Source organism: Macrotis lagotis, chromosome 7 (genome assembly GCF_037893015.1).
Source record: "Macrotis lagotis isolate mMagLag1 chromosome 7, bilby.v1.9.chrom.fasta, whole genome shotgun sequence".
NCBI lineage: Eukaryota > Metazoa > Chordata > Mammalia > Peramelemorphia > Peramelidae > Macrotis > Macrotis lagotis.
This window is the reverse complement of record NC_133664.1, coordinates 57,503,597-57,529,644: the sequence shown is the minus strand read 5'-3', so window position 1 is coordinate 57,529,644 and position 26,048 is coordinate 57,503,597. Positions and strand designations below refer to the sequence as shown.

The window sequence follows — 26,048 nt, the reverse complement described above, 5'->3', positions numbered from 1 at the left end:
AATGGGTGAAAGAATGCATAAAAAAATTATAAACATGCAAAATATAGATAGGGTTAGATGCAAGGTCATCTGAAAGTGGAAGGACCTAATAATTGGGAGATCATCTAATCCCATGCTTTCATTTTACAAACGAGAAAGATGGGACTCAGATAGGTTAAGCAGTTTAACCAAGATCACAAAAGTAGTTGGGTGCAATCTTCTGATTTCAAAACTTGCTGACTTTTCACTAACCATTCCACTTCTTCTTTCTGTGTCTTTATAAAACCTGAATTTTAACTCTGCTAATTGAACATGATAAATTATGTAGAGGAGAGTAAAAACTAATATCGGAGTTAAGGAAGAAATGCTGGATGCTCCTTATATCTATATTGGCAACTGTTTGTTTATCCAATTCTGAACATTTTTAACCTGTGTCTAGCTCAGTTCCAATTCATAGTTAACTTTCTAGACACAAAAAGTTACTGTTTCCAGGGTTAAGCATTGAATATTAACATTAGGAAATGTACTTGGACCCATTGTGCCCCATGCAAAGCCTATTTCCTACACTTTATCTTGATTCTTCTTCACTCCCAAAGTTGTCATCAGAAATGCCCCAGTTGACTTCTCCTTATCTAAAGTTTACTCCATCCTAGATATTATAAAGCACAACCACATAAATTATAAAGTCTTAAATTGTAAAAGAGGAACTGGTTCTTACTGATAAAAGTCATTATCACCATTTCCTGTTACTGATAACAAGTGGATTTTGGCTTTGATACATGCCTTAAGGCAGTAGGAGAAAATGTTGCCATGATTTCAACTTCATGCTTTGATCAAAACATATTATTTTTGTTCTTGCTCCTGATCTCTGAGGACCTTTGATGACATCAAAAAAAAAAAAAACACAATAGATTTATTCGGGCTCTTTTTCCTTCATCCCTGGATCAAAACCTGGTATGACATTGGTCCTCTCCCCATCTGCCCTTCTACCTGATCTGAAGTGCCAAATCTCTACCATTGCTTCCAACAAGATCTTGGTTTCACTCCATGACTTCCCTCAGTATCTCCATCTGACTGAACATCAAACAATGAGGTTTGGTTCAGCTACATCTAAGCAACTCCTGATTCTCAATCATTAGCATTCAAGAAGAGGACCCATAGGCCAAGAAAAAGGACAGGAATAAGAGTTGCTTAGGTTCAATAGTAGCAACTAAAAAAATGTCCATATTTGATCTTTTCAATTTTTTTCTCCAGCCTTCATCTTACCTGCCTCATCAGTTTCCCCATAGTGCCTATCAGGTTATCAGTTGGACCAGGTGACTGACCTCCAAAGTCCCTCCCAATTATGAGAAGCTGTACTTTGAAGTAAACATGTGTTGTTAAATAGATGAACATGTTGCTAAGAGAAGGTACTTTATTGCTTTATTGAATGTAAAAGTGAATGTCTCCTTACCTCATTATTATACAGTCCCACAGTAAGAACACTATCTGCCATATAATAATAAAATTGAAGATGACAGTGTCTCCCAAAGCAGTAGCACTTGGAGCTAGTAAGATAAGCACTCCTGGAAAATGTGCCATTATTAGCTCCCACCCACATGTAGTAACCTGAAAAGAAAAAGGGGAAAGATGACATTTTATATATTTACTTTTTAAAACAAAATTAGCATATTTATGAATTTTGTTACAAAATTACTTTGTTTCAAAAGAGTATGAAATAATTAATCAATGGAACCAAAGAAATTTTAGAAACTTCTCCAGTATTCCATAACTTCTAGTTCTTCAATTTCTTGGCTTAATCTATCACCACTCTTTCAGTACCATTTCCTCCTTTCAAATCCCAATTTTAAAGTTAATCATTTTAACAGTGTGTCTTCTTCCTCCAACCTAGATCCTCTATTTTGCTTCTTTCATGGCATCATCAAACATGGATTCATCACCCTTCCACCATCAACCTCATTACTGGTATCAAAATATAAAGCAATGGGTGGCTAGGTGGTGCAGTGGATAGAGCACAGGCCTTGGGCAAGCCACTTAACCCCATTGCCTTGAAAAAATCTAAATATATATATATATATATATATATATATATATATATATATATATATATATATATATACACATATATACATACCATTATTGGAACAAGAGAAAGAACAATGTTGTCTCTACTGTACTACAGATTCATGTTATCAGACCTCCATTGGTCTCTCATTGCTACACAGCATTCGATTCACTTAGCAAAGAGTATTGCCATATATGTCACCCATTTGTAACCAAGAACGCACGTATCTTTACTTCTCTGCTTCTCACAATCTTGTGTCCCTATCTAAATCCTCTTCCTTCCAGGCTCAGAAAACAAGATGGGCTTCATCCTTGCCCAAGTTAATTCATCTGTGGTCTTGATCACATGATTACCATTTATCCAGCCAGTTAGGTCCCACTGAGATCTTGTTCTACTGAACATTTAAAAAAATTATCCATCCTTCAACTTTCCCTTTCTATTATTTTTCTTCAGGTTAAAAACATGCATCAGGATTAACTGGGTGGTACAGCAGATAGAGCATAGGCCTAGGGTCGGGAGGACCTGAGTTCAAATGCAGCCTCATACAATTAGTATAATACTTACTTAGCTGTGTGACTTAACCCCATCGCCTTACCAAAAAAAGGCTAGGGGGAGTATGAATGCCCTGTTTCTTACAAGATCCTTCCCATAATGCATCTATCCTCATGTGTTATCAGCTCTTTTCTTTTTCCCCTTTACAGTACAATTTTGGAAAAAAAAAATATTCTATATTCCTTGATGCTATCTCTACTTCCTCACAATCACTCCTTTAGATTGAGTAGTTTGATTTCTATTCTGCCTCTCACATGGAATTTTTCATCTATAGTTAATTTTTTCTAGTCAGACTTGTGATAAGATTGGTTTTGGAAAACCCCCGTGGGAAAAAAAACTCCTTCTATTAATGATGCATATGCATCTAATGTCAGTGAAGAGGGTTCTGGAACTAATTTCCTGAATTCAAATCTGGTCTCAGACAATGACTAGCTTTGTGATCCTAGGTAAATCATTTAGCTCTACTTGCAAAAATTTACTTCTGTGTAAAATGAACTGAAAAATGAGATGACATGCTACTGCAGTATCTTTGCCAAGAAATCCTAAATGGAGTCACAAAGAATTAAACTCAGTTGTAACAAGAGAATACCAACGTGTTTAGCACCATACAATCTCCTTAAAGAGTCACCTTCGGCATTGAAAAAATTGAGTGGTCCTTCCAGAGTCCAATGAGATAACATTCTCCAGCCAATAGACCAAGCTATCTCTCAAGATTAACAGAATCCCTTCATTTATAAATCCAATGGCTCCCTATTAGTGCTCAACCTATTTGATCTGATCATAATATTTGACAATGTTAATGACCCTAAATTTAATGTTACTTTTGTCTGCCTCAGTTCCAGTGATAATGCTCGTATTCTTCTCCTCATATCACTCTTCCTTAGTGGCTTTACTGTTTCATACTCCACTTCTTGATGCTTTAATCTGGGAACCTTCCAAGACTCAATATACGTCCATTTTTCCCTTTTTATTGTTATTCTAATTGATTACAGTTAGTATTTCTAAGTCAAATGATTTCAAATTATGCAGATTCAAAATACCCAATTGATTCTGTCCCTTTATATTCAGGTAAACATTTTAAACTCTCTATAAGATCTTTCTTACTGATGGATTTCTCATCATTTCCCACATTCAATGAATACAAGGATAAGCATATCATCATCTGTTTATCTTGCCACTCTCCCTATTTCTTTTGATAGCAACATTGTCCTCTAATCAGCCAAGTTTTAATTTTCAGAATATCTGACATATCTCTCCCTTTATTTCCTTTTGCAAAGAAATATTGCTATTTCTTTGATATTCCAAGATATCTCTCTTATCTTTCTCTTCAACCACAATGGCCCTATCATAGTCCATTTTTTCAATAAAGGATTGTAGTACCCTGCAAACTAGTCTCCTTGACATTAGACATGTTTTATTAAAATCATGCTGCTGCAAAAATAATCTCTCTCTCTCTCTAATGCATAGATACCATCATATAAGATACAATAGAAAAAACATTGACTCTGGAATCACGTGACCTATGTTTAAACATTGTCTCATTGCTCTAGATCCTTTGCCCAAATGTCTTCAATAGCACCTCTAACAGGATGTGTTTCTAAATCTCACACTCAATGCCCTCTACACTCTACCTCCCACCTACTTTTTCATGTTCCTCTCTTATATGGTCCTTAATTTATATTACTAACTCTTTCTCAATCTTACTTTACAATCTCCTAACCACATCTACATCTCTAGGTTTTTCTCTTACAGTAGAATGCTTTACATTTTTGATGTGCTGGCAATCTCAGGATATATCTCAGCAGCTGCTTCTTCCACAAAATTCTTCCTAGTCCTTCCTTGAAAGGGATCTCTTCCTCTTCAAAATATCAACTTCCTTATAACATTGTGTCTAGGCTCTGACTTGCAATTAATTATCCCTTTCAATCTGCATAATATTTATTAGTATGCAGGGGAAGCTAGGTGGCATAGTGGATAGAGTGCTGGCCTTCAGGAGGACAGGAGTTCAAATCCAGCCTCAGACACTTGCCACTTACTAGCTGTGTGACCTTGGGCAGGTCACTTAAACCTGATTACCTCACATCCAGGGTCATCTCCAGTCATCCTGATTCATATACATTCATTGGACACAGATGGTTCTGGAGGAGAAAGTGAGGCTAGTGACTTAGCCCAGCCCCCTTCACTCAAATTCAATTCATGTGCTTGTCATGACATTACCTCCCTGATGTCATGGTCTTCTTCAAAAATGAAGGACAAGATTATTATAAGTATGCATATCTTGTTCTTTGAGATTCTAATTTAACTGAGCCCAAGTAATGTCAGTATCTACACTATTCTGACACAATGTCTTTTACATAGTAAGTTGATAAATATTTATCAAATATTCACTAAATACCAAAAATCATGTAAAGCACTGAATACAAAAGAAGAAAAAGATGGGTTCTTCTCTCCAGAAGTTCAAAATATAATCAAGGAGTCACAAGTAAACAACAGGTATTTCTATACACTATTTATAGTATAAAATAAGGAAATAAATAAAAGAGGGGAGACACTAAAATTAAGAGGAGTTGGGAAATGCTTCCTAAAGAAAATGAGATTTTATTTGTAATTTAAAGGACAATAAGGAATCTAATAGGTAGATAAAAAGAAAGAATTCCAAACTAAGGGAGAAAGCTAAAAAAACTCCAGAGCCAACACATGGAGTATCTTCTTCTTAATGAAAACTTGCTCTTTGAATGGAACCTCAAAGAAAAAAAGTTATTCATTGGTCATGTAATGTGACTTGCCTGAATACAAATAATCTCTGATACAACAAATCCAATTAACAAGCCTTTATGAAGATTCTACTATGTATCAGGCACTAGGCTAAGATGATCTCTAAGGTACTTTCTAACTTTCATACTTCCCTATCTATTTCATGAATAAAAGTCTTCAGTATTGCACACATGATTGTTATTATAAATATATAGCCTACCAGCTATTTGATTTTCTTCCTGATTTTTAAAGATATATTTGGATAAAGACAAAAGGAAATGGAATTATTAGAATCATTTTCCTATTAGAAAAATTGCCATCTCCCGAAGAATGACATTATCTGTTTGTCAGCCTTTCATTTTCAGTTAGTCTCTAATCATTCTGGTTTTTGGTTTTTGGCTTTTTTCCCTAGAATTTATGTGCTGCTTTCTCAGTAAGTTTATAGTTTTTTCTTGCTGGTCATTTCTTTGATATAGGATCATCTATGAGGTATATAACACTTTAAATAGGAAGGGGGAAAGGAAAGTATGCCTCATTCCACAAAATGAGGTAGGAAATATAAGATCTCCTCAAGCTCATACAATTTCAATTGTAAGTTCTGCTGCATGGAACAAAATGGGGACTACAATTGAGATAGGAAATCATTTTGGACCTTTCTTGATTTACCATATACCAAGATATAAGAGAGTAGTTTTCAACTTTCTGCATCAAAACTCAGAAGATTTTAATAAATATCATTTCCCATTGTTGTTGTCAAGGTCTCTCTTCTTACACTTATGAAAACTATGAATACTATAAATGCATATAGTAAATTTATGTAAACTGGTTGGACTCATAGGCAAAAAATGCCACTTTCACAAGAATTTATTCTTTACAAGGTTATTAATTACTTTGGAAGAAAGATCAGAAATTGAGTCACTTGAAAGTTTAACGGTCTTTTTTTATCATGAATTTGTTGTAATATAGCATGTGGGCACATCATTCATATACTGAAGTTATTTCTAAAAATAAAATAAATCATTTAAAAATTAATTGAAATATTATGAAATCACTTCAGAATGTGATTTTCAGAAATCCAATTGATGGTACAACAAGAATTCAGCATTAATTTTCCACCAAGAGGTCCTAACCCTCTAAGTCTAATATTACAGCTTCTTTTTAGAAATGATGATAGACAAAAAGAAGATAATATTTTTGCCTAGAAATCAAGAATCAGATGGTTGGAATAGTATATGAGTTTAAAGTTCTGAATTCCAGCAGTTTATTAGCACATGAGAAATAAAATTCAGGCTACATCATGTTATGTTACGTCAAAATTCTTGAATGAAAATCTTCCCGGTTTCCTATCAGATAGTAAATTCAATTTAATTCAACAAAGTTATTAGATACTGTGCAAAGCTACAGCATAAAAGGTGATACAAATGACCTAGTTCTTGAACATAGCAAACTTCCAATATAACAAAATGTGTATCAGATGACTGTGACTGACAGGTTAGGGGAGAGAAATGTATAAACACATCACTATAGCATAAGTTAAACTACATTTGGGAAAAGGGAAAAAAAACTATTGAATACATGAAAGATTAAGAAATATAAAGATCATTTGTAGCTTATGGGAAAGAAGGGAAGTTATAAATGAGATAGTGCATGGAGTGGATTTTGAATGTATAAGAAAATGTCAAAAGTCACAGAGGAGAGAGGAAACATTTTGTTGTAATTTTTAAAATGTTTGCATTTATTTATAAGCTGTTCTTCCTACTACTTTCTTGACAGAATCAGAAGGAAAGAATAGATAGCAAAGGAAGGAAGGAAGGAAGGAAGGAAGGAAGGAAGGAAGGAAGGAAGGAAGGAAGAGAGGAAGAGAGGGAGGGACAGATGGAAAGAGGGAGGGAGGGAAGCATACCTACAAATTGCCACTAGAGGCAATCCTGTATCTTAATCTGGGGTCCATGAAATTGCTTTAAAAATAATTTGACAATTGCATTTCAATATGGGTTTCCTTCATAATCCTATGTATTATATGTTATACATTCAAACAATTATTCTGAAAACGATCCAGAGGATTCATTAGACGGCCAAAGAAGTCCACCAATATTCATAAAAAGTCTAGCATTTATTTTCTTTTTTCCTGTTGATATATGTACTGTTCAGGTAGCTAAATGGCATAGTGGATAGGATGCCAAACCTAGAGTAAAAAAAAATTCTGAATTCAAATTCTGTCACAGACACAATGTCTCTTTGACTCCAGTCAAGACACTAAGCCTCAGTTACCTCCTTAGTAAAATAAGGATAATAATAATAGCAGCTACCTCTTAGGATTGTTGTGGGGATCAATGAAATAACACACATATACGTGCCCTGTAAAACTTTTTAAGCATGATAAAAATCTTAATCAACCCAGAATAATAGAGTTTCTTAGAAGACTGACAGTTACTCAGCCCATTAAAGGTTTTATGGCATTCTTCAGTCATTGTCTCATTTGAGCCACTCAACAACCCAGGGGATAAGCATCGCAGGGATTATCAACTTCATTATACAGATTTGGAAGTAAAGATTGAGAAATATTAAGAAACTTCCCAAGGTATCACAGCTACCAAATGTGAGAGGTAGGAGTCTAACACGCTGACCAACATTTTTCAGACTAATTTTATAAAAATGATCAGAATTTTCATGTGGAACAGATTATTACAGTATCTCTTTCCCCCCTCTTCTACCTATTATTTGCTTAAGACTCCTACCAAAGCCTTTAGAGCATCATGCTCAGCTAGGCCTCTATACTAAAGATCAGTGAAATAGGAAAAGGATTAATATGTACAGATACGGGGTGGCTAGGTGGCGTAGTGGATAAAGCACCGGCCTTGGAGTCAGGAGTACCTGGGTTCAAATCCGGTCTCAGACACTTAATAATTACCTAGCTGTGTGGCCTTGGGCAAGCCACTTAACCCCATTTGCCTTGCAAAAAAAAACCTAAAAAAATATGTACAGATATTTATAATAGATCTTTTTAAAGTCAACTATTAGAAACTAGGAGCTTATTTAATAAGCTGTATCTAAAAATAAACTGATTATAACAGAAAAAAATAATAAATTGGACAGTTTCAAAGTAAAATTGGAAAGACTTCTATGTTGTAGAGTGAAAAAATAGAGCTTGGAGGAAAAAATTGTATAATGATGATGAAAACTACATTACAGAGAAAACAATTTCAAAAGACTTTAGAACTCTGATCAATATGAAGGCAGACTATTAATCCATGGATTAAAGATGTAGCAGACCATCTACCTCTTGCCAGAGAGGTGAATGATTCCAAATTTAGAATGAGACATACATTTTCTGGAATGTATCGTCTGAGAATTTGCTTTGCTAAACTCAACATGTTTGTAATGAAAATTTTGTTTTTCTTTTCTTTTTTGTCTCTCTTTTCTTATTTCTATCTTTCCCCTTCCCTCCTTTCCTCCCTTGCTCCCTCCCTTCCTTCCTTCCAGGTATGTAGTTCATTAAAGAAATTTAACCTGCAAAGTTAAAAATAGCAGTGAATGAGAAAAATATGGGTTCCATAATGTGGATACTTTTTTTTTCCCTCTCCCAACAGAGCACTTCCTACCATTAAATATATTGGCAGTCTTCTTCTCCTAAATAAGTGGAGCACTCCCCTTTATTTCAAAACAATTCCACACCCAGGGAGGCAAAGGTGACTATGTGATCTGAGTATACAACCTTGGCTAAAGTCTGCATCTGCAAGGGGTTTGCTCAATCTCCCAGTCATTCTGTCTTTCTCCATCTGAAGCCCTGATCATTCTTCCTCTTTCTCCCTTTCCTCATTTCTCCCTGTCTTCTCCTTTTTTTCTCCTCTTTCCTTTTCATCTTCCTCTTTTCATATATTTCATTTTAAATAGCTTCATCAACTTTTTAGTAAAGTCAGGACCCAAGAAACCTAAACCAAAACAGTTCACTTCCTTTTCTTCTCAACTCTCATGAGCTGTATTCAAGTACAGGAGGGCCAGACTTGCCCCAACCTTCTCAACATTCAAACCAACTTCGTTAAAAAAAAAAAAAAAATTGTTTGTAAAACTTTGAACATAATTATCATAGAAATGCAAGCTATAAGTATTAGTAAATTGCACGTGTATATATGTAAATGACAATCAATTAAGGGATTTCCCACCAACCATGAATTCCCAAAACCAATGGCAGTGTATATTGGAAAACATGAGAAATTGTACAGTTATCTACTGGATAAATTATATTGTGATAACTCTAAAAAAACCTGCCCTAGACTTTAATGTCTCCTGGAGCTGTTTTATTACCTTCTCTCTTTCTTCTCTCTTTGCTTGACACACTTTTAGAAAGAGTATTCAACTTTCATTTCCATTATTTTCCAAAGCCTTGCAATTTGGATTCTGATTTTACCATTTAAATAATATGTTCTTTGCCTCTTAATTGATTAGCCCAGTGAACTTTTCACAGTTTGAATCTTCCTTCACCATTTTGTAACATCTGATGGTGAGGGCTGGTCTCTCCCATTTTTGAATAGTAATTTTTCTCTTGATATCTGTTATCCTATCTGTCTGCTCAGTTTTTAGTCTTCTATTCTGGTTTGGTTTCACTTTCTTTTTGTTAAGCCTAGTATTCTTTAAGTATCTGCCTTGTGCCCCCTTCTCTTTTCTCTCTAGATTCTCTCTTTTGGTGAGCTCATTATCTTTAATGCATAGAGTGTTAGAGCAGAATCAGGAAGAACTAAGTTCAAATCCAGTCTCAGGCATTTACTAAAGTGAGAATTTGGGACAAGTCAATTAACCCTGTTTGCCTCAGTTTCCTCATCTGTAAAATGACCTGGAGAAGGAAATGATAAACCACACCAGGATCTTCAGCAAGAAAAGCCAAAATGAGGTCATGAAGAATCAGATATGACTGAGATGACCAAACAAAAAAGATTTTCTATGCAAACAATTACAAAATCTGACTACTAACATCAGTTCTGCCTCTTCAGCTATGTCCGAGACATTACTGACTTGGATGTCCTGGCAATTCAAATGTTACATGTTCATATCAGAATCCCCTCCCCAACTAACTTGTACCCTCTTCCTATTTCTTTATTTTCATTGATGGTACTAACATGCTTTTAGTCACTGAAGCTTGAAACCTCATTCTCTTCCCATTGACTTCCCATTCCCTTAATTCCCTTATATCCAATCAGCTGCCAAGGGCACATCTCTCACAGTTTGTTCTTTTCTCAAGTCACATGATTATCACCCTAGTTAAGAGACTTAACAACTATAAATCTGATAGCTACCTCTTAAGTTAATCTCCATTTCTAGTTTCATTCTTTTCCAATGCATTTTCCATACAAATGATAAGAGAATTTATTCTAAAGTATAACTATGATGATACCACTCTCAAGTTCAAAGATCTTCACTAGCTACCCTTCACCCATAACACAAAATTTAAACTTATTATCCTGGAATAAGAGCATCTATAATCTGGGTGAAATGTTTTTATTTAACATGATTATTTTTATTTAGTATTATTCCTGCCAGACTAAATTAAAAGGCATTAGAAATATGGACCTCCTATCACCTATTTCTGAATATTAACACAAGCTATTCCCAATATGTCTGACTAATCAGAATTCTTTTTCCTCTTTCAAAGTTCAACTCAGGTGGGTCATACTTTCTAGTGTCTTTCCTAATTTGTATGGTTGTAAGTTACCACTCCCTCATCAAATTTTACTAAAAAATTTTAAGAATATTTTCTTTGTACCATCATACCTGTCTTGTTTTTCACTTGTCTGTGTAGATGTTATATCCTTCTTGGTAAATTGTAAGTTCATTGTTAGCTTTATATCACCAGGACTTAGCAGGGTGGCTTGGACCTAATCAGGGGTTGTTGAATGGAATTCTTCACCATAGCCCAAAACATGTTTTCTGTGATAATAAGTTCCTTGAGGTCAAGGATAGTCTTTGCTTTTGTATTAGTATTATCATAATGCCTACCAACGAGAAAACTCCCAATAAATGTGTTTTTTTCATTCATTCATTTAGTAATTCAGGAATCACACTGTCAGGAATTCTTAAAATCAGTGAAAATGCGGACTAGACAACAACAAAGCCAGGAATCAGAAAAGATTTTTTTTTCAAACTGATTACATTCAGAGAAGGTGTAGCCCAATCAGTCACATACAAAAGATATATAATCAGCCACATAAAACTGGAAGGAACCTCAGAAGTCAATGACTACAATTCCTTTACTTTAGAGATGAGGAAACAAAGTGAGAAAGGTTGAGTGACTTGCCCAGGGCTTCACACCTAATAGAGTATCTGAGGCAGGACCAAGACCACCTGTATGCCAAATCAGTGATAAGACTAAGGGATAGAAGGGACATGCAATATCAATAATGGAAAATGAAAAACAATAACGTATTTTCTTTAGTCTCTTTTCTTTATAATTGCCAAATTTTCTTCGTACTTGCCAAAAGTACAGAGGCAAGAAGGACTTACTGCATGCTGAAACTGGTTAATGATTTTGAAATATTCTTAGCCCAAACTTCATTTTTAACCCTACCAGATACTTTAGTAAACAGATGATCCAAGTGTGATATCTTCCACACATATATGACCTCATAATAACAAGCACTCAAAGATAATAACTGTATTTTTATAAGAGACTGATGACTTGAAATTACCATTTCATTCCCTGTGCTAAGTCACTCCTTTGAGACCAGCAAAACTATAGGGTGTTCCTTTTGTTTGATATAAGACACAGTTCTTGAGAGAAGGGAACAATGAGGCATAAAAGCAGACAGTTTATCAAGAAAAAAAAAGAAAATAGCCAGAGAAGACTGCAAAGAGAAAACAAAGAAAAAGGAGACTAATAAGCAGTGTTACTTAATGAATAGCAAGGAGTAGTACAAAAAAAAAAATCTTCTAAAGTGTAATGACAGCAGGCAGGACAATAACCTAGATTTATATCAAGTGGGGGATAGAGCTATTAGCCAGAGCTAGAATTCTGTACACAGAAAAGATAAGGAAAAGAAAATTAGGCACCTAATACCTACACAGTTCGATCCCTTAAAAACAGCATAACAGTTCAAAGAAGCAAAAAGTTAGGCCAACTTGAGATATTTATTTAGTCACTTTACAAGAAATTCAAGCAAATAAGGTCAGGAATAGGTATTCAATATGGAAAGTTTCTTTTATTGAAAATAAAAGAGTAAAAGATGGAGAGTAATTCTACAAAATAAAAAACTCTTTTCATGTAGAAGATACAATTTTTAAACGCTATAACAGATATTTAAATTGTTTTAGGCCATTTAAATTATGTTATCCTCCCAATTCCATTGTCAACAAATACTATATAAAGCTTATTTTGAGGAATACTTTGGAAATAGAGGCATTATTCACCTATATTTTAAGATCAAGAGGTGAGAACCAGGTAACACAGTTTGAAATTTGACTCAAGCTGAGATGAGAGCTGTTTGCAGAGACAAAAAAGAAAGTGCATAATAGACTTAGAGTTGTGAAAACAACAAAAACAAATCAATGGTTCTGTTCATTGTATATGTGATTAAGAAAAATATACATTTAGAGAAAGCATAAGGAAGGAAACAAAATCAAACACTTAAAAAAGTTATAATAGACAAATGAAAATGATCAATTTTGAATTCAAAAACTAAAGACCTCTAATTTTGCCTATAAGGAAACAAGCTCAGAAAGGTAAAAAAGAAATCCCCATGATCACAGAGGTAATGAGGCCACAAGCCCATATCAAATGTCTCCAAGTCTAGGATGTCCTTTCTATCATAGAGGACATTAACTTAAATTCAAGAAACATTATCTATGGAATGAGAGGCATTGTGTCTGCATGTATTAGGGACAGCGAGTGCCTAAAGAACTGAACCTAGTATCAGAAAAACTTGAGTTCAAATCCAACCTCAGATGCTATACTAGCTATGTAACTTTGAAAGAAGTCATATCATCTGTCTGCCTCAGTTTCCTTGTCTGTAACATAGCAGTAAAATTAGCACCAATGTCTCAGTTTTGTTGTGAAAGTCGAATAAGATAATAATTATGAAACTCTCAATTCAATTCCTAGCATATAACAAGCTGTATATAAATATTAGCACCATATGATTATGGAGCTTGCTAAAAATTCAATATATATATGTATATATATATATATATATATATATATATACACACACACACACAATGAAGTGTGATAAAAGCAATAATATTTTATGAGCAATTGTGAAGTAAAATGTCATCAGCATCTGGTCTCAGACACTTAATAATTACCTAGCTGTGTGGCCTTGGGCAAGCCACTTAACCCCATTTGCCTTCCAAAAAAATAAAATTTAAAAAGAATGTCATGGGCAAGAACAGATTGTTTCCAGGAGGCAAATCCAAGAAAAGTTTCATGGGAAAGGTAATTGCTAAATTAGACCTTGAAGGAAGAATGAGTGATCTAAATAGGCAAGAATTGAAGAAAGATTTCATTCCAAGTTCAGAAAATGTCATCCCATTGCACATAAACTGAAGAAGGCAGGATGAGATAAGACTACAGCAAATAGTGTCATTTAAGAGCACAGAGAATGTTTGAAGGGAACACGATGAAAATAAGTCTGAAAATCAGATTGTGGCATGATAGCTGGGGGTGTTGATCTTAAACACTATGATAAAGGGGATATTTTATCAACAATATTTGAGGAGGGACAAATCACAGCCAGACCTTTGCCTTAGGAAGATGATTTTGGCCCCTGTGTTGCCACTTGGAAAATGGAGAAAATGAAGCCTGGTGACTAATTAGGATGAAATAAGAATGTAAACTAAGTTGGTAGCTGGTAAAACTAAATAAGGGGAAGAGGCAGAAAAAAATTATAGATGTAGAATCCATAGAATTTGGCAGATGGAAAAAAATGTGATTGACAAGGGAGAGGAAAAATTGCGGAGAGGAGGTCAAAGGGAAGAGGAAATTAGAAAAGTTAGCTCTGAGAAAATTCACAGTGCTAATGGGACATTCAAGTAGAGATACCCAGCAGGCAGTTGCAGAATACAACTAGGGTTTTAAGAAGTTTGGGCATTCAGGGTTGGAGGGATAGCTCTCATATGATTGATTATAGAAGCCAGATGAATAGATGAGTATAAAATCAAACAACAAACATTTATTAAGCATCTAGTTTATAAAAGATATCGTACTAAACTCCGATGAGAAAGAAGACTCAAAGAAGAGGACTGTGAAGGGACATTCAGATTGTCAATAATATGCTATCTTTATTTCCTTTAATCCTCATTACAATTCTGCTTGTGAAAGAGACACTCCAAGAATAATAGAACCATCTTACAAATGCATAAACTGAGACTCAGAAAGGTTAACCAACTTACTCACGATCACACAGTTATATGACATCAAGAGCAACTTTTGAACTCAAGTCTTTCTAGCTTCAAATTCAGTAATCTATATTTTATATAATGTATCCTCTAAAACAAGAAAAGATACAAGTGAAAAATGTCACATATGAGTGAAGAAAGTATTAAGAAGGAAGAGATATGTAAGAGGTTTTGTTGTTCACTCATCTCCAACTCTTGGTGATCTAATTTGGGGGTTTTTTATTGGTAAGGATATTAAAGTAATTTGTCATTTTTCTTTCAAGTTCATTTTACAGATGAGGAAACTGAGGCAAGTAGGGTTAAGTAACTTGCTCAGAGTCACACAGTAAGTGTTTGTGGTCATATTTTAATTCAGGAAGATGAATCTTACTCCAAGCCTGGCACTCTATTGCTAGGACAACATGCTATAAAAATTACAGGTAGAAGAAACGTATAAAATTAAAATAAATTTGAATAAATTTTTAAAATAGGCGACTTTATAGCATCTCCTGCCTTGGGTAATACATAAGAATTTATGGTCTTCTCCCTATGTTGTTTTGTATAATGTTCTCACCTTTTTAACTTATATTTTTCTGAGACAGATAAGGCACATTATGGGGAAAAATTCTCATTTCCTGATGATTTTATAATTTATTTGGTCTTTTCTCCAAATTTATAGTAGGAGAAAGTACATTAAAAAGCAGAAGTTAAATCCAATTAATCTCTATTAGAAACTAGTATGAAAATTAGTTCAATCTTCCCCATATTTCCTTTTATTTTGAAAACATTCAGAGTTTTCTTCAAATGGACATTTAAAAAATGAGATAGGTTAATATAATTTAGAAGACTCGAACTCAATAAAAGGCTTTAATATTTTTCCTTTAATAAAGATGCTCTGTTCATTTCCTTTATTTAAAAAAAACCATAAAACACAGAAAAACATTTTAATGAAAAATCTCTTTCCCCACATCAGACAAGCATAAAAGCATCACTCTGAAGAGTAGTGACTCTTTTTCTGACATGTGATCTCCTAGTAATCACAGAGTAAAAGACACTATTGATGTTTCAGTGAGGAGCAGTGTATTCTGGCTTCTTGCAGAGATCGATACATCTGTATTCTTACATCCTTGACCCCCAGGAGGCAGAACTAAGACATTGCAAGGAGGTAAAGTTCATCTTGAAATGAAGGAAGACTTACTAACAACTAAAACTGCCTAGAAGTTGAATGGGCTACTTTCAGGTGTCATGGTGCCTTATCACTTGAGGTCTGGAACCCACTGCTTGTCAGACCTGCTGTCACAGATTCTTTCTCAGGCATATGCTGGAAAGTATGATCTCGTCTGCTTCTAGATTTCTGCACTTCTCTGATTTATGCCTCAATCAATCCAGATGCCTCCCCCTTTAGGGCAGAGTCAAACCATGTGCTCCTCTGAGATTGATTCTTTTCTGTATCTCTTCATTAAATCCTTTATAAAGTGTCGACTCAAACATCCAAGATGACTTTTTTACAGGAATCCTTAAATGTTTTACCATGATGGAACCTTTTGGCAGTCTGGTGAAGTTTATGGACCCCTTCTCAGAACAACATCTTTCAATGCATCAAATAAATAGATATGTATTACAAAGAAAATCAAGTATATTGAAATACTAGTATTTTGACATACAAAAATGATATACTTTCAAATACAAAGATATCAAAAAAACATGTTTCAGTTCTTCAGATCTCTCACTTAGGATAGAGTATTAATGAGTATTAAGTTTAACTGAGGAGTCTTTATAGTATTGTGAGGTTCAGTGCTTGGTAAGTTCAATGTATTCCACAAAAATAAGAAGCACTCGCAAGATCTAACCATTGATAAGAAACTTTTCTATTTGGACTCTGTACTGGTAAAATACCTGTGTTCCCTTGTAGCCCATAAAATCACAGGGCCTAGAGACATAGATAGAAGGATAGACCAATAGACAGAAAGACACAGATAAAGGTTTAGAAAAGATATTTTTAGAAAATATAAAAGAAAGGAGCTATTTAGGGAATCAGAATTTTGAAATTCTATATGACAAACACTGTGTCAAATGCTTAATATAAACATGTTGCCTGGCAGACTGATTCAATAGAGTATCAATATATGGAGAAAGTAATAAGAAGCTAACCTGGATAAATGTGATAAGAAATATGTTAGTAGCAGAGCAATAAGACTGAAAAAGAGAGACTGAGAATGATGATAAGAACAACCTGGCGTTTTCTTCTGATCAAATGGTTGCACAATTATTACTGAAAACTTAATTTCTATCAAGAAAATTGTCCTTTTACTTGTCTTTGGTACTTCAGTAATTTTAATGTCTTGCCTGTGACAAGTATCTTGTATTTCACTAAAATGTTTATTAGCCATATTTCTTAACCTGTTTTCCTTGTGATCTTCTATCTTCAAGAAAACCAAGATTTTCTGTTAAAGAAACACAACCCTTTAAACTGATGAAGGCATTCTGCTTGTTTTTAAAGGAAAAATACAGCTGTTTTGCAGAAATGTTTTGTTGGATCTTGACATTATTTATATGTTCTCAATTGTACTTTCCTCTGTGCTTCAGTATGGCTGATCTTGTTTCCTTTGAGACTTGAGACTTGAAGGATCCTTAAAATGATAGGCTTCTCCACACTAACAGCTCCTGCAATGTCCCTAAGGGTCACTGAAATGTGCTCTTTAAGCACCTCAACTTTTGCATATTTCTGTGTAGTGATAGCCATTCTTAAAAGCAATAAAATTTTAAAAATACAACAAAAAGAGAATAATGGAACACTTATAAATGACATAAAATTCAATTCTCAACAGATATGTAAAGAAAGGTGGGAGATCCAACTCATTCTGTCTTCATCTAGGAAAGATCAGATGCGCTGAGTAAGCCTCTTAACAATATTGTTGAAAAATGAAAATATATCACAATAATTGCTTGTGTTATGTAATTGGCATGCCAGTAAAAATTCTCTATGATTTTAACAAATATGCACATGGACATGTACATAGATACATATCTATACACACACATATATGCTAAAATATTAGAGAATTTTAGTAGTATATCTTTATATATATGTATATATTATATATATATAATATTTTTTTAGCTCTCTAAGAAAATCAAGGCTTGAATTTCCTATACTTCTTAGGTATGATGCAATAGTGGAAACATGTTCACAACAGAAAATCATTGGGAAGCCTAACAATTACCTACTGAGGATTTCATTCAAGATAACCTTGATATATGTGTGTGTGTGTTTGTGTATGTGTGTGTGTGTAAAAAAGAGAGAGAGAGAGGAGTTTAGATTTTTAGAGATATGAGAAAGTAGGCATAGAGGTCTGTAAAGATCCCAGTGTCTTTTTTTTTTACTTATTGAAAAAGTACCATCTATTTTCATTCTTTTGGAATTCCTTCCCCTTTTTTGAGGGAGAGACCTTGAAAATCGATCCCTGTATGACTTTAAAATCATATTTTTTCTAGCACAAATGTCTTCACTATGGGTGACGTCTAACTCAGTCTCTCTTCCTGATTTCACCTTCTTGGGTAAAATGACCACTTCCACAAATGGCACACAGTGTGCAGAGATAGCCAGGTCCAAATCGAGTGGTATGCTACTATCATTGTCAATAACAATATGGTCTGATACTGAATACATTTCAGTTAAGACATAAAAATATAAATGTTTTGCTCATCTTATTTGATTGCCCAGGTTTAAAATGATAGCACTGAGTCTACATTCCTTGCTTGACTCTTCATATTTTTATCTCTGGTACCTGGCATAGGAATGAAGTAGACAAAATGTTTTTGGTTGATTAATTGAGAATCATAATAAAACTAGTAACATTAGCTGTCATCATCTTCAATGAAATTTTCCTATCTCCATGATTGAACTAAAACTTCTTAGCCTGATATTTAAGGTCCTCCTCAATCTGGATCTAACCTCAATAGAGATCTAACCTACTTCATACTATTTCCCCTGCACTTTTTATAGTCTACATTCTATCCAAACTGGACCAGCAGCTCTTCCCTGATCTTGTTATGCACTCCTCTCCTTCTAGAATTTTGTACAGCTATTCAACACATTTTAATTCATTTCCTCCTCATTTCTATTTCAGTTCTTCTCTTTACACAAAATCAAACTCAGACTGTAACTCTTTAATGACATTTCCCCTCATTTCCCCAAGGTTATCATCATCTCTTCTTTTTGAATGATTTCTCTAATTATTTGAAATTGACCTAAAAATCTGGAAGTATGTCAAGTATAAATTCTAAGATGGATTTAGTAACTCTTATCTAAACTAGCCTAGTTCAGAGAAGTATATCATTAGAAGGTTGTCCACAAGTCATAAATGCCACAAACCAAAACCATTCACACAGTTAGAGCAAGGGCTTTTATATCATTGAGTCCCTTCAACAGACTGGGAAAACCTATACACAACTTTTCAAAAATATGTTGTTAATAATTGACAAAAAGACTCAATTCCAACTGGAAGGTGGGAAGATAAATATGTAATTTTCCTCCATCCAAAGATACAGAACCCTTGAAATCTATCACCAATCTCCTCAAGATTCTTTGGCTCCCCAAGAAGGCTAAGAAGTGGTGGTATAACATGAGCAACAACATAGTGAGTTGTTCAACCTTGACTGATGTAGCTCCTCTCAGCACTTCAGAGAGCTAGGAGAATCCTGGGAAACCAACTCTATCCCCATCCAGAGGAAGAAAATCAAACCAAAAACAAAAAAAAAAACAGATTCTGAATGAACACCATTTGCTTTTTTTTTAATTTCTATGGCTTTTTTCTTTCTTTTCCCTTAATCCTAATTCCTCATACCAAAAATGACTAGTCTGTTAAATGCAAATGTGTTATGTATAATATTCATCTGGCTGTTCACCACAGAGGGAAGGGGGTGGGAAAGGAAGATAGAAGAAAATTATATAACTTAAAATATGCATATGCAAGAGTATGAATGTTGAAAAGCTTTCAGAGTGTGTAATGGGAAAATAGAATAAAGTAACAATTGAAAAAGTAAAAAATAAAATAAAGGGGTGGTAAAGAAGTGACAAACTTGCTCTCTTTGAGCTAGAACTCAGATTAAATTGCAATTGGAAGTTATAAATATACAATATAAATAAATATTCAACAGAGACAATGCTAATTCACAGTTTTCTTAATATGTGAGCAGCAGAGATTCATTTCTATTTGAATCTGACACCATTGGCTTAGATGATTTTTCACATATATCCATGGAAGAAGGGTCCTTGCAGACCCTTATAGTGTTCCTGCCGTAGCTATGGTATCCAATCACATACTATTTAACATATAGCATTTCCATCAAAGCACCCAATGGCATTTTCTAATTCTCATGCAATGAAAAGAGATTCTGAAGATTAACACAAAACAGTTAGTATCCTTTGTTTCCTTACCTTCAGTATCAGCACTGTGATCCTTTGGAGGGGGTGGTTTAAGCCCCAGTTTCTCTCTTGCTTTTGTACGCACCCAGGATAGTTCCTTACTAGATGTTGCAGAAGTCCATCCACACAAATCAGTCTCAAATCCACAAAACTGACATGCTATGGAGGAAAAAGAAGCTCTGCATTTCATGAGAGAGCAATAAAAATCCTAGACTTAATTTTCTCATTGATTCAACTTTATTAACCTATTTTGTGTCTGATTTACTTAGAATTCTTTTAAGGAATTTATTTTTATTTAGGTAACTGCCTGTGACAACATGGGGTCATGCTTTCTGGCTTCTCTGCTGGACCTCCTTCCCTTACCTCTCCCATGACTGTAGACTGTCATCATCCTAAGTAGGACATCTTCCCTCCCATGTTCCTAGGTTCTGAGATGCCTTAACCTGAGGACCAGGAGGAGGGACAAGAATAGAAGGGAAAGTTCTAGAAAGGGAGGGAGCAATCCCTCTAGATACCTGCCTTCCAAGTAAATTCACTTTTTTATAAATTAACAAATCTCTACTGTATCTATCAAAGGTCTCTCAAACTCTGTGAAGAGTGAAGGATGATAACTAGGGATAAGAGTAACAGAGGACAATAAGGTAGGTGATAGAGAAGAAGAAGCTATATGAACACAAGAATCAGCAATCCTACACAGCTAAGTGATAGCCAGGGTGGGTGTAAGAAGGACTTACATTTCTAGTCTAAGGCAGTGTTATCCCTGTGAAAGGTCCTCAAGAAGTATTTTTTGGGAAACTGAAAGACCAGGCTCAGACATTCTTCAGTATATCACTTAATTGGGAAGAATATTTTTCTATTGACTGAATAGCCCAAACTATCAGCTTCTTCAAAAGGTCTGAGTCACCATGGGTTAGGGGCTTTTAATACATTCTTCTCAAAGGAAGTAAAGTGAATCTTCACTCATCATCCATAAGAGGAATGAGTTTAGAATTCCTTCTCCAATCCCTCAAACCAAATTACCCCCTTTCTCCCATGGACCTAGAATGTCCCTCAATCCCTTGGGCCTTCTCACTCTTCATTTAGTACTCTTTCTCACATTAATGAATTCCTTCTGGATCCTCCATGTAGGGAAGGAGTCTATGCCAACTAAACTTTATTCCCCTCCTTCCCATGCTTCTGAATCTCCAGATTCCATACTCCATACTCCAACCTCCTTACTCTTCTGGGTTACGTCTTATTATTCTCTCACTTTTTTCAACTCTCTTTTGTAGGTTGCCTTACCCTACTAGAATCTAAGCTTCATAATGGCAGGGGCTTTCTTTTGTTCTTTTTTCTTTATGTTTATTTGCATCCTCAGCATTTAACATAATGTTTATCATATCACAAACCCTAAAGAAAAACGTCATTGCCTGCCTGCATGCCTGCCTTCATTCTTTCTCCTTCAAGATTTAGGTAGTGAGTCTCTCCAATATAAAGGGAGTCCAAGAATATGTCAAGTGTTAGAGTCAATGCAGCCCTGAAGTCTCTAGGAATAAAGAGTAACTATCATTAGACAGGAGACCAGCCCAACAAAGTCAAGCTATGATAAAGGTTATGGTCTTGAAGTTGGTGGAACCAAAATTAGACAGTAACCAAGCTAAATTGTGAGCTAATCACCTCCCATTCCCCGCCCAGGAGACTGAAAAGGAAGAATTATATCCCAAAATGTTAGGAAAAATGCCAGTTTGTTCTGGCTATATCTTGAAAGAAAATATTCCTTTGCATAAACAAACCCTATATTACATTGTTAAATGAATCAGGATAATATCACATGACATAATATTTGTAAAAAGCACTGACCGCGGTGTCTAGTGTTATATAAAGGCTTATTCTTTTCCCTATATTAATAATTAGAACCTTGAAATTAGGGAGAAATAGATAGTAGAGAAAAAATAGTACTTCCATATCCTGTGTGGCTGAGAACCTTGGGGTGAGGGGAATAAAATAGGACTGACCGTAAGAAAGTGGAGACTACAGCAAACAAATTAGGGCAAAATAATAACTAAGCTCCAAAGACAAAGCACAGGCAAGAGGATGGTGGAAATGAAGAGGATCGACAATGCCTTCTCTTTTTTTCCCAGAGCTTAATACCCAGAAAATAATTAAGAATAATTACTCTTCTCTTCTATTAGTCACCTGGGGCTTACCCCAAGGTTCTGGGTCAGTCTTATTTCAATTTATGGTCAAGAAATAAGGTAGAGAGAAGGTTAAGAGTGTAGGGGACATAGGAGAAACAAGGAGGGTAAAGAGATTTTTAATCAGCCAGTCTAGACTAGAGATGTCCCTTTTCTCCTAAATCCCAATTAAAATTCTGCTATCCTTCTCTACTCTACTACCTTAAAAGGAAGAAAAGGGAAAAAAGTACAAGCCTACCTTACAAGCTTTCCCTACAGATCATGGCAAAGGCTACCAAGTCTCAACTTCAATTTTGCTATTGATTAAATGACGTCATATTACTTTGCTTCAGGGATATAGACTAGCTGCATATTTCTGTGTATTTTGTAGGTTGGTGGAGGCACCTTGATATATAATTTCATTGGTAAAGTAATCTTCCCCTGTTTTCTCTAATAAAATATGCAACTTGGGTTTATAACCATGTTTATGCCACAGCCCCCTTGGCAATGTGTAATACCAAGAGACACTTCAGAATAATACATTTTAATGCATAAAATAAAGCATCTAGAATTCAAATTAAATAATTATATTGAAAATATTTTAAGAATTAAATTAGATTAAGAATCCCAAGAAAACAGATTAAGAATCCCAGTCTTGGGGCAGCTAGGTGATGTAGTGGACAGAGCACTGGCCCTGGAGTCAGGAGTACCTGAGTTCAAATGGGGTCTCAGATACTTAATAATTACCTAACTGTGTGGCCTTGAGCAAGCCACTTAACCCCATCTGCCTTGCAAAAAAAACTAAAAGAAAAAAAAGAATCCCAGGCTTAAATAATTTCCTGGTCTTTGAGAAATAAAATGACTTGCTCAGGGTCACATAGAATATATCAGAAATAGAAATTGAATCTAGGTCATTGAGATTTCAAGGTTACCCTTTACAACACTAACAATGCTCATGGCAACCATAAATGATTTCATTTTAATGAAACTGTGAATTTTAAGAGTCTAATCCAACAATCATTAATTTCCCATTATGTTCACTATTGATTTTTATATTAATTCAAGATAGCTTTAATGAGATCTTTTCTCTGAAAAATATGGCAACACCTTGAGTCACCACTATTTAGTAAGCTATCTCTATCTAAATAGAAATAATCTTCAATGTTGCCATTTTAAGGTAAAAGAGATGTTAACTAATTAGCATCATTGGTGTACCTTGAATTTTATGACATGCCACTCCCCCCAGCAAAACAATAATTATCCAACTATCCAAATAAAGAGGGACTCAGGCAGTCACCCCATTTTGCCACTTACAACAGGATTTTTCATTTGCAGATTCATGGTCAAAACCATTTTCATAAAGGCACAGACTTGTATCTGACTGGTTTGTCCAATCACAGGTATTCGATCTTTCTTGATATGGTAAGATTTCACCTGTTAAAAGATTAGCAAGAAATGAAATGTGATTATTATCATCAAAGGCTAAAGTATTTGGGAAGAAAGATTTTACTTTTCTCTAATAAAAATGTTGTCTACTTGTCCAGTAAAATATCTTTACCTCAATACTGCTCAATATCCATTTTTTTAAGCAAATCTCTTAGCCAGGCCAAGAAAAGAATACCTAGAGGAACCCAGAGTCCACACTGTAACATGTATATGGGGGGGGTGAATTTAGAAGAACCAAATGGAGTAATGGAAAGAATGTTGGAATCTGAGGACCCATGTTCAAATCCAAATTCAACCACTGTGTGACTTTAGGCAAAGCATTTAATGTCTTTGGGGATCAATTTCCTCAAATATGAAGCAAATGGATTAGACTAGATAAGCTACAAAATTGTTCTAGGTCCAGCTCTGTAATACTATGATTCACTTTGTCACCAATTTCCCCAGAAACATTCCACCCTCTGGCTCAAGCTGATTATAATAACTATCTGAAAACAATTCCATCTGTGGTCTAAACTAAATTAATATTATTGTGACTAATCTATAAAAATAGTTGATAGAGAAGACAAGAGGGAGAGAGCTCTTTCTGAGTGGGTGGCCATTTCTCTACCTGACTAAAGAGAAATAATGTTCATAATTTTGGTATTTATTTTTTTCTCTTTAATGGTATACTCTCTAAGTTATGACTATTGGAGTAATCACCTAAAATTAACCCTAACGGAGAAGAGAATTTTGATGCAGACAAAGTCTGGGAGATTCATTGGTCCAGGTTCCTAGTTTTACATTTCCTAGAACTGCAAAATGAACACTCTGAGCCCTAAAGAATGCCAGAGGCTATCAAATTAAACATCTTCAATTTGCACATAAAGAAACTGAATCCCAGAGAAGCTAAGTAACCTTCCCATAGACAGGGTTAATAGATGACCTCAAACACTGACTCCATGACTGAATTAGAGGCCAAGAGAGGTCGAGTGTCTTGAATAAAATCGCACATACAGATTGACCCTGTAATCAAAGGATTTATGACTCCAAATATGACATTTTTGATACTATTTTACTCTTCACTACATTGTTGTGACCTGTTTTTCCAATCTGCATCTTATTATATAAGATCTCCTTTTTTCCTTGAATACAAGTTCAGCCTTGTCATCTCCAATATTCCCTAAATTATCTGTATTCCCTAATACAGACTCAATGCTTTCATACTTGCCTTCTCCAGAAAAAGAAAGAAGCATTATCAGTAACAGCAAACACCATAAATCACAGGCCACTTTTAGTCGTGCCACCCACAGGATCATTTCCTTTCTTTGTGACCAAACTTGATTATATCATGAAACCAAGAGAATGGATGGCTTTTGGATGTTCTCTCACTATTACTTCTATCCTACTGTATCTCCATCTAGAACAAGAAATTGAGTTCTATAAAGTTCTGAGAGTTTCCACTAGTAAATCTCAGAGACCAAGAAATCTGCACTTGTGCTAGGAACAGAAGTGGCCCCAGTTGATACAACTCTTTATTTAAAAACTGGTCCCCTTGAAGACTCACAAGGTTCAGTTACTTGGCTTGACCTCCAGTCTAACTCTGGAACTGAAATAAGAATCCATCATTTGAAAACTTATTGTAAGTGTTTTAAAGCTTAGTAAAACCCAATATAGATCAAGAGTTTTAAGGATGATTTCAGGCATCTATGGCTGAATAGAGAAGGTCTATTTATCTGTTTATATGTTTGTGATAAAAGCTAAAGTAATTGGTTATGAAAATGAATTATGGATGCATACATAATCTAGTTTCTTCTAATGGGAGTTTGCAGACTATGAATATGCAAATCCTTTGGAATGTAAGATCCACTAGAAATAAAATAGCATATGTAGTTGAGGGAGGGCTGGCAATAAATGATCCGAAAATTGTACAATAACAATTACTATGAAACAATTAAACCCATCATTTTCGTAGCTTTATATAACAGCTACAAATCTGCTGTCCCCTAGAGCTACATAATTAAGCATTGGCCATAGTTCAATAGAACAGTGCACTTTATCTCTCTAATTTGTCACTGCTCATACAAGTCAAAAGATGGAAATTACTGTAAATAAAAATAGTGAAGCACAAATTATATGGAATTAAAAATGGAAGTTGTGTAAATTGGCATGAAGCAAATGGGAAGGGCACTTTAGCATTGGTGAGCTGCTAGAACAGTATGGTCCCTTCAGACAGAACAGGCTTCAATCTGAAGAACAAAGACTAGAGGTCCATATATGAGTGTCACAAAATTTCAAGGATTCACTTTCTTTTGAAAGGAGGAATAAATAA

General features: G+C 34.8%; 1 protein-coding gene across 1 annotated transcript in view; it reads right to left on the bottom strand.

Annotated features, from left to right (window-relative positions):
• The window catches only part of MALRD1 (MAM and LDL receptor class A domain containing 1), an 879,021-nt gene that overhangs the window by 775,074 nt on the left and 77,899 nt on the right, over positions 1-26,048 (bottom strand). The window contains exons 8-10 of the mRNA XM_074195229.1: positions 23,609-23,728; positions 20,154-20,300; positions 1,433-1,587 (exon numbers count right to left, since the gene is read on the bottom strand). Coding sequence (XP_074051330.1) covers positions 1,433-1,587; positions 20,154-20,300; positions 23,609-23,728 — 422 coding nt within the window. The remainder of the gene's footprint in view (positions 1-1,432; positions 1,588-20,153; positions 20,301-23,608; positions 23,729-26,048) is intronic.